At 41.2% G+C, this 10,526-nt stretch overlaps 1 protein-coding gene across 3 annotated transcripts in view; it reads right to left on the reverse strand.

Annotated features, from left to right (window-relative positions):
• The window catches only part of LOC105890451 (MAP/microtubule affinity-regulating kinase 4), a 35,605-nt gene extending 25,507 nt beyond the window's left edge, over positions 1 to 10,098 (reverse strand). For all 3 annotated transcript variants that reach the window (XM_031572310.2, XM_031572309.2, XM_031572308.2), the window contains exon 1: positions 9,417 to 10,098. In XM_031572310.2, coding sequence (XP_031428170.1) covers positions 9,417 to 9,467 — 51 coding nt within the window. In that variant the 5' untranslated portion in view covers positions 9,468 to 10,098. The remainder of the gene's footprint in view (positions 1 to 9,416) is intronic.
• Positions 10,099 to 10,526: the final 428 nt, after the last annotated feature.

The raw sequence follows: 10,526 nt of genomic DNA on the forward strand, positions 1-10,526 counted from the left end.
ACCAGAACAAGTATGAAGAATTTATGATGCACTTCCAGAATATTGATACGGTATAACTTCAACTTAATTCCAAAGTGATATTTCAGTCAAGACTGCCATCATGGGGCCTGTGTTAGATGTAACCTTCTAACTGACTAAGTAAAACTCAGGACCACATTCATCGTTATCAGACGAATCACAACAAATACCAGAATACTTGTATGGAAACATCTTGGATTGATGGAACTAATGCTCCGCTCATGTGCGACCAGATGAAATGGATGCTCTGAACCTGACCAAATGCAAATCAAAGTGAAAGCACATTGTTCCAGTCTTTAACCAAACCCTGGGGTTATAAACCAGTAGAAAGAAAAACCATGGGCCCAGTTTGGCCTTGTCCTCTTTGAACCTCACAGAGTCGATATTATCTAGGTCTGGTTTTGAGGTCACTCTCTTTAAACACAGCGAGGGCAGTCTCTTAAACCCGCTGTGGGTGTAGCTGGAGTGACTGGAGCTGCATAGGGACTACAGGGTCCCTGGTTGGCTACCGGTAGCGCCTGGCCTGTATCCGTCTCAGGATGGCTACCGGTAGCGCCTGGCCTGTATCCGTCTCTGAAATGGTTCATATCTCAATGCTCCAAACACCCCTCATTGGATTCAATGGAATTATGATGATCTTGATTAGCTCACGAGTGTTCAGCTAATCAGGATCACTGACAGCTTCAGACAGGTTTGCAGAGCAAGTCAAGTTTATAGAAACATCCTAGAGGTGGAAAGAGGTGGCAAACATGGCGACGGGCAGACGGGCCATCGGGATGCCCTGATGTGGGGGACTGCTCTATGACACACTCCATCCTCTCCCAGCACCCATCACTGCAGGTGAGTCATGTCTGTGAACTACGAGTGGCGTGTGGGTCCTGAACCCGGGGAAGTCCTCCGCACGCTGGCTTTGCACGGAGAGCCCAGCCATCCAGCCAATTCAGAACAAAGGTGTGGTCAGCCATTTTGACTCACCCAGTGTCAAGTGAAATGGGAGATGGTGTCAAGCAATCCCCCTGCATATTTCCATTTGTTCATTTGTTCACAAAGTTTCTTCTCTGTGATCCAAACACCTCAACTTAGATTTGTCTGTCTGTAACATATTTTCTATCATCTTCCACCTGGTATCTGTTTCATTCAGCTAACTAGCATGGAGTGAAGCTGGTTAGTAAAAGTGGATGGATGGATGGATGGATGGTTGCTTGGTTAAAACAAACACCAGATTCCTCTTCTGAGGGTTTTATAATTATTAGCCTGATCAGTCCATCAACATTTGCAACCGATTTGTCTTCTCATTTCTCATGCATTATGTTCTCATGCATTATGACGCCATCGTGTTGCAGTTGGCCTCATTAAATATTTTGGCCTTTACTTACTTACAAAATGGCAGGCCGCCAAGCTGCTGTGTAGAAAAATTACATGTAAGGCCCCTGCAGCTATTTTATAAAGTGTCATTCTTCAAGCCAACATACACAATCACTAAGTGGTTGGGAACATAATAAGTACAACTACCACCTACCAACATCAAATGCAATTTGCATTGTGTTTAGTTTGAATAACAATCTTGTCAACAACAAAGAATGTATATTTATGCTGCACAGAGCTATGTTGTCACCCCCTTGTGGGTGCAGTACAGTTACCTTATGATCAAATAGGTGAATAACACTATCAAAGGGTGGATAAGTAGGTAAATGCCACTGATCAGAGGTCTGACATGCGGCTAGGTTTAGATAGAGTAGGCCAATGACTAGATTTAGCTGGATTGAGGAGTGGTGAAGGTTTAGCTGGATTGAGGAGTTGTGAAGGTTTAACTGGATTAAGGAGTGGTGAAGGTTTAACTGGATTGAGGAGTGGTGAAGGTTTAACTGGCTATTTAAATGGACAGAGCTGAGTTCACGGGAGCATACCTGCCCCTTCAGAGACGGCGAAGGACAGATATAGATATAGATTATATATATATAGAGAGAGATAAACTTTTATTAACCCCGTAGGGAAATTCAGGTGTAATTGCAGAAAGGTAATAGGAATACAATATACAAATACAAATAAATAAATACAAATAAAATAAATAAGATAAGTACAACGCAGCTGGCGTATAAATTATGGATTATAGATTATAGATAGGCTATTTGAGTGCAGGTGTTGAATAGAGCTCTGATGGTGAGGATCTACAATACGCTGGGTAAAGTCTGAAAGAAGATAAAACAAAAAGGGGAGTAATCTCATAAAACTCAAAAAAGGTTGGTTGTTATTAAGTTATTATGGTATTTATGCAGAAACAAAACTGAAAATAAATTATCATCAGATATATTGGTGAATCAAAAATACTGTAATTAATACTCTATTAATATCGTCATACTTTGTTATTTATCAAATCTGCAGAATAAACTCCATAGATGAAGAGTTGAAAGTCATTGATCTCAAAATCAAAGAACACATCTGATCTGATCAAATCAGATGTAAATCCTGAATCCTGAACTCTGCCATTCAGAAAATGTTTTAAAAACATTCCAAGGCCAGGAAGACCAGCAGTATACTCTACAATACCAGAGTACAATACAGGTCAATACAGATTTATTGTTGCTATTTTCTAAGGTTTCAGTTTTCAACAATATTGTTGGTCATTTTGTCATATAATACTCTTACTGGGTGATTTGACTAGATGGCAGAGAGAGAGATTCCTGCACAGTCCATCTGCGTAGCCTGTTCACACATTCTTATCACACTTTCCACGACAAACCAGACGTATCCTTTCTCAGAGCGCATAAAGCAAATGCTAAATCTGGGCTTCGGAATGGCTGCCATCCACCCAAAGATGGCGACCTATCTATCTATGTACGTGATGATAAATCCTACACACTGTTCATAGCTCTGTGTTTGCATGACCACAGTCATTTCGAGGAGAGAACACAGTCAAACATGCTTCACTTTAAACTTCTAAACTTCTCTTTAAGAAGCCCATATTAAAGGTTTCTCTAAGAAGTTCATGTGATGGAGATTGATGTCAAAAGGCATGCTATAAGCATTCTTTATTAATACTGGTGAGTGGTCACTCCAGTAGTTCAATCAGAAAATACCAATGGCAAATAATTAAAAAACATTAACATTATTTACTATTTTCCTTATGGGTGGTACAATTACATAAAAAAAGGATATGCTCCATCCCCTGCAGCCATCTTAAAATGGGGTTGGAGCGCATTTTAGTGGTGACAGAAGTATGGCAACAATGCAAAAAAACAAAAAGAGGATCCTGATGGATTAGGCTTAAGGCTAGTTGGTAACGCTGTGCAGTCGGTAAACTGTAGCATCTCATAGTTTGGTGGCTAGCAAGCAGGTCTGCTAACCAAGTCTTAAAAGAATTCCTAAAATAGTTTGACTGGAATTGTGACAACAGCCCAACCCAAACAAGGCTGTCTTCTGTAGTTCAACCTCCCAGCAACTTGACACATACACCACTCACCTTTGCTGTTTACTGTCTCACTCTGCAATATTTTCACAATTTTGGCTCAGCCTTCAATAAGCATTACATGTCTTTCCAACGTTTGTCATGCACAAAATGCTCTGATGGTTCCCACGCCATGATGAGACCAAATTCTGTTTGTCTCCAGAGTGGCTCTTCAGGACCACTGACCACTAAACTGAATGATTAACCGTCACCATAGGCGACCAGTCTTTACGATGTTGCTCGCTGTGGAGTTCTAACTAGGCTACACACAACTAGCTGTAAAGTAAATGGTTTCGAACTGATATTCTTTATTAGATTATAGATTTGGTTCTGGTAAATAACCAAAGCTAGTTTCATGTTGATGTTCTGTAACTACATAACTTCATGATGGTTGCATGCTATCCCTAACTCAACACCTAGTTCAGTCTAGTTGAGTTTCTGTGGCAGTTTCATACCCCACCCCCGGTACATAATTTAATTTATATGCATCAGTGATGAACATAAACAATTGTGCAGTGCTTGGGAAATGTTCATGTCCTAAATTGATTTAATAAATTCCTCACTGCAGAAAAATGGCCCAGGTATCAAAGAGTTTTACAGTTTTATCCCCAAAGAAGGATTCATACTATTTTGTGGTGGTGCCCAAAATAGGAAATTAATGTATGATAGAGCCCACAATTAGATATTTCACATTTTTTAAAGGAGCAAAGAAACCTGCAAGGGAGACCAGAGCAAAAGAGTCATGAAGCACATTCAGATAGTGAAGATCATGATCCTCGTCCAACATAGTTTTACGTACTTCATCATGCTGACCACTTTTGCCTCTCAGATCCTTAAAGTCTGCCGTATTAGATGTCCACCATTTTGGCTCTTTTAGCAGTTTCTTCTTCTCCTGTACCCTGGCTCCTTTTCCTTGTAAACTTAAATGACCCAGACACAAGGTTTATCTCCATAAGGCACACAGGACCTACTATGAATTCATACAAAATGTGGCCGTAATGCAACATTTGGCCAAATTGATATGACAAGGTAGTGTAACACTACTAAACCACAACATATCAGTTTTCCTGGGATCATACTCTGGAACGGTTCGATAGAGAATAATGCATTTGGCCACATTTGTGTGCCTGCCAATCAGTGTGCTGTGGGGAGTGGTTTATGTGATGATGTAAGAGGAATCTTCATTTAAACTTTAATTACAGTGACATGGGTATTACTGACGAGGGCTGGACAACTCGTCTGATTTGGAACTGTTTTATGAAAATGTTTGTGGATAAACACTACTGTTCAAAAAAGTGGAATCACTGAGAAATGTCCTTAGTTTTTAAAGGAAATCACACTATCCAAATAACCTCAAATGAATCAGACATATCGTGTGTACAGTGCAGACATATAGTGTGGACATGGTAAATGTTGTAATGACTGTTGCAGCTGGTAATAGCGGATTTTAAATGGAATATCTGCATAGGCGTAAAAGGCCCATTTTCTGCTACCATCACTCCCGTGTTTCAGTGGCATATTATGTTAGCTAATCCTAAATAAATGTTTTAAATTAGCATGTTTTAATAGGTAATTCATCGTTAGAAAAGCCTTTTGCAATTCTGTTTGAGTGGCTGAAGACTGAAACGCCTTCTTTGGGCTACTTCACTCTCTGGAGCATCAGCATCTGTGGAACTGATTCTGGTCTAAAACTTCTGTTCTGATTCTGGTCTAAAACGGCCAGAAAGAAAGAGCTTTCTTCATAAACACATCAGTCTAGTATTTGTTGAAGGATTTAAGGTTATTCCATGCAAGAAGTTGACAAGAAACCTAAGATATGTCCCAAAGGCCAGCCACCCTTCACAGAACCACTGAAAAGCAGCTCTAACCAGGATACAGAGAGACGGGTCAGGGCCCGGTGCACACCTGTGCAGGTGGATAAGAACATCAGAAACTCTAGTTTGAGAAACAGATGAGCTGGCAGCATCATTAAATAGTACCCATGAAACACCAGTCTCGTCGTCAGAAGTGAAGAGGCTCTGGAGTGCTGGTTTTCTAGGCAGAGACGCAAAGAAAAAGTAATATCTAAAACTGGCCAATGAAAAGTCGTATCTAAGACTGGCTAACAGAAGGGGAAGGCTGAAATGGGCAAAAGGAAACAGATACCAGGTGGAAGATGATAGAAAATATGTTACAGACAGACAAATCTAAATGCAGGTGTTTGGATCACAGAGAAGAAACTTTGTGAACAAATGAACAAATGAAAATATGCCAGGGGATTGCTTGACACCATCTCTCAAGCACGGTGGAGGAGATGTGATGGTCTGGGGGTGGAGGAGATGTGATGGTCTGTGGGTGGAGATGTGATGGTCTGGGGGTGGTGGAGATGTGATGGTCTGTGGGTGGAGGAGATGTGATGGTCTGTGGGAGGAGATGTGATGGTCTGTGGGAGGAGATGTGATGGTCTGGGGGTGGAGGAGATGTGATGGTCTGGGGGTGGAGGAGATGTGATGGTCTGTGGGTGGAGGAGATGTGATGGTCTGTGGGTGGAGGAGATGTGATGGTCTGTGGGAGGAGATGTGATGGTCTGGGGGTGGAGGAGATGTGATGGTCTGTGGCTGGAGGAGATGTGATGGTCTGTGGGAGGAGATGTGATGGTCTGGGGGTGGTGGAGATGTGATGGTCTGTGGGTGGAGGAGATGTGATGGTCTGTGGGAGGAGATGTGATGGTCTGGGGGTGGAGGAGATGTGATGGTCTGGGGGTGGAGGAGATGTGATGGTCTGGGGGTGGAGGAGATGTGATGGTCTGTGGCTGGTGGAGATGTGATGGTCTGGGGGTGCTTCGGTGCTGATTATGTATGGCATCTGTACAGAGGAAAAGGAATCTTTAATAAAGAAAGGCCATGATTCCATTTCACCATAACTCCATCGCCATGCCATACCCTGTGGATGCCAACCATAACTCCATCGCCATGCCATACCCTGTGGACGCCACTGACTGGAGCCAGTTTTATCGTAATAAGACCCAAAGCATCGCTCCAAATAATATTTAGTGAAGAAGCAGTCGTAGTCGTAGTTGTAATGCTGCAAAGTTCGTAGTTGCTGTAAATGCATGATTATTTGATTAAAGCTCATTTTTTTCAAGCACAAAATTATTATATCAAGCAGAAATAATTATTCCTATCTTGGTCAGTTACTTGACTATAATTTGTATTCATTTTTCACCTCATTTTATGGATACAAATCTGAGTTTTCCTGGAAAATGTGTCACTTTCTAGGTGATTCCATATTTTGTATTTCATGTTAGCGTTATGTCACTGATAATGACTCATAATGTGTGTGTGTGTGTGTGTGTGTGTGTGTGTGTGTGTTTGTGTGTCTGTGTGCGTGTAGTACACGTGTTTATTGCAGTATATCGGATGAAGTCTACATATCTTCAGCCTGTGTGCCATAACCATCTAACAACATACAACAGGTAATGCTACAGAAAGCAGCTATTGTTAGCTTCTTGGGCTGCATCAGACATTATAGCCTTGGCTCTGTGGTAACTTATCTACTAACATTATAGCCTTGGCTCTGTGCTAACTTATCTGCTAACATTAAAGCCTTGGCTCTGTGCTTACTTATCTGCTAACATTATAGCCTTGGCTCTGTGCTAACTTATCTGCTAACTGGGCACACAGGCCAATATTACATACCTCTCATTGTTGATGTGACAGAAACTCGCTGGCCACATGGACTTATCTCACAGTGTGTGTCAAAAGCCTATTAGTTTATGAAGGTGTAAGCTATGACGTAGGATACACCCCTGCAGACCATCCCCTGCACAGTAGATCAATATAATATTAATAGATATTATTATTAATTATTAATAGATAGTAAGCACAGGAGGCAGAGGCTATGCATAACAATGGACTGTTTTGATTAGATATTATATATAGAGAGATATACAGTATATCATAATATATGTAGACATGTTACATAATATATTAGATGAGAGATATACTACATTAGAGATAAGATGTTAGTATTCATTTTGTTTTTAATGTTAAAGGTGCTTTGCAAAGTTCATGAGTTGCAAAGTGCTGAAGGGCTAAGTGTGTTTTTGATGTTTTTTGTGTGTTGTGTGTGTTTTATGTTTTTTGTGTGTTGTGTGTTTTTTATGATATTGTTTCACATTTCTCCCCCTAGCAAACTGCCATAGTGACAGACTTGGGTATGGGGGTGTGGGACAGACTATAAAGTAACAAAAATACTTGGGATTCTGTGGTCTTTTATGAAATATATCTATTTAAAGGTAAGCAATGCTATTTATAGAATTAGCTTATTTTCATTTTATAATGGAAAATGAATGTCTACATTAAACAAATGTTAAGAACTGTACCAGATTGCAACTTATCGCATCACACAGAATCACCGCGTATTAAAATGTATCATCCCTGAACTGTATCGTAACAGTCTAGTTTGCACAGAGGTTTATTAACCACGCTCCCAGCCATACTGGAAACCAGACTGGTGTTTCCAGACCCCAACGAAGGCAGCAAATATAGGCTGGTAGGGGCAGGCTATGAAAAGGGCTTCTGAATGCTGTAGGCCTACGTCTCTTACAGACTTCATATAAATGATTGATGTTTGAATGTTAAATATCATAAATAGCATTTCTTTGAATGATATTAATTTATTGCAGTAGTTGCATTGCACATCACTTTGAGGTTTTAAACTTCCAGACCACAGCAGATAATGGCATAATGGCCTTTAGAGAAGCATCGGCCTGCCGGTTCGAATAACCCCTGCAGCAGCTCTGTCTTTGCATAAAAACTCCACCTTCATCTTTAACCCTTTATCTTTCAACTTAAATCTGTTCATCCTCATGTTCCTTCTGTCTTTACATTTTGAAACGCCCATACTTTGCCTCTAGTAATATACATCTACACTGATAGAGTGCAGATTTCATAGTAGCCTACAGATTATATAGGCCCATTTTTTTAAATATCAATGTACCTACAATTATTACCTGTAAATGTGACTCTGGTTGATATTTAAACTATGAGCCTAATTATGTATTCTAGTTATATGTATTAATGCATAGGCCTATCCAGAGTACATGTATATTATTATTTGAGTCTGCAGCAGTTTAATGTTGCAAGCCCGTGATGGGAGGCTGCACCCTCAATCCCTGCTGTAGGTAGCTCATCGCGGTTGTTGACGCTGATCGCTATTTCACCATCTGTACACAGTAACCAATAAGAAAATTCACAAATGATCCAAGAGAATCTTTTGCTAATGCAGACATGGATGAATTCTACTCGTAGCGGCAGCTTAAAATTATACTGCTCGCTTGCGGATGGCGCTGTTTGACCTCACCAGCGTTTAGAAAACAGCACGACACGCATCGAGAAAATTCAGTCCTCTTTTGTCGATCATTTGACGGCTGAGATTTTTCGCCATGAAAGCGGCAGGGAGAGGCCTGGGCTACTGTTCGCCTCTCTGTCCCGAAGCATGAGAGAAAACGGATGCAGCATGCCAGTCGAGCGAAAGCAAAACGGCCTCAAAAGGAGAACACACAATCAGAATGTGACATCATTATCTGCTTGGTGTTATAATGAGAAGTGACGGCTGTGAGGATGGCGCTTCTGCGCACATCCGCCGAGAGCCATCAAATGCGGATGGGTTTAACCACGGCTGTTCGCCTAACGTTACCACCGTCAGCTCCGCACATACACACACACACACACACAATCAACAATATGGCCTTTTTTTTGCCAAAGAACCTGCTGTAGCATAGCGCAGGTTTTGTCCCAGTCATCCATTCAGCTACACAACATTCTGAGATAAAACGCTGCAAAATAATGCTGGGCCTATGCACAGTGCACATGAAGATTATAATGAGACAGCCTCCAAAACAATAACGGTGCTATTTGTGCCTATGCATTATAAGCATCCTTTCATTTTTCATAAAAATGATTGCACTTACATGATCTGAGCTCCTTTCGTTCCCAGGTGGTAATGCAGACCGCGAAGACATTTTCCCTGAGATTCCTGACTATTATTAATGATTATTGTGAATGATATTTACAGAATCGAGCTCCTACGATGAGCCGTCGACATCGGCCTCTCCGCGGCTGCAACCACGACCCAGTCAATCTGCCTGTGAGGCTGCCGGCTGAGCCATGCCCGAGAGAAAGCCTGCGTTCGTCATGGCAGCGGCAGTCAGCGAATATCAAGGATGTCCTCAAGCCTGCTGCATCTTCTCTGGCCGAAAAAAAGCTGGGGTGAACAAAATGAAAATTCACTGAAGAAAATAAAATACAACCGAACGAGGCCGAGGACGAGCTAGAACAGGATGGTGTTTGGCCAGAAACCAGCGTTTCGGTGGCGACTGACCACCCCCTGCTTCATGTCGCCTAGCAAAACAAATACGCATCCGTCCCTCTTTCACTAATACTAATTACACTAGCCTATCTCTTCTTTCTTGTCCACGCAGTCTTGATTTCGGATGCGACTGCCGTGGCTGGCAACAGAAAAGGCCGGATGGCTCACATGATAGAGATGCCTCTTATTCCAGCGGCAGTCCGTGAGATGCGCCACTGCTCCCCTCGGAAACACTGACTGACACATCAACCCCACCACAAACGCAAAGCCAACCAGATCGCTCGTCTGGAATCGATAGAGAAATTAAAGGTCTCAGTTAACCAGCACTAAATATTTAGAAAAGAGCCCTTTTATACTCACATAAGATATTAAATATTATGTATACCAAAAAATACTTCTACATTTAAAATGTTTATAATGGACTGGTTTTTGCAGATTTAACAATGTATCTAATACTATGCCATATGTTGCAAAACCCTATAAAGAAAAAAATGTGTAGGCTCTTTATTATGCCAGTTTATATTACTAGAACATTAAGTACTTTATGGAAATTATCAATTTTATTGTGTTTAAAATAAAAAGCTAATGCAAGATAGCTATCCATTGTAGTTTAGTAAATATGGCATTGCATGAATGTAAACATGCAGTATTCTATTTACCCTGACATGTCTGTGTAGGGTAGGATACATGACAAGTGTTGGCTATCAATCAA

Source organism: Clupea harengus, chromosome 8, assembly GCF_900700415.2.
Source record: "Clupea harengus chromosome 8, Ch_v2.0.2, whole genome shotgun sequence".
Classification (NCBI taxonomy): Eukaryota; Metazoa; Chordata; class Actinopteri; order Clupeiformes; family Clupeidae; genus Clupea; species Clupea harengus.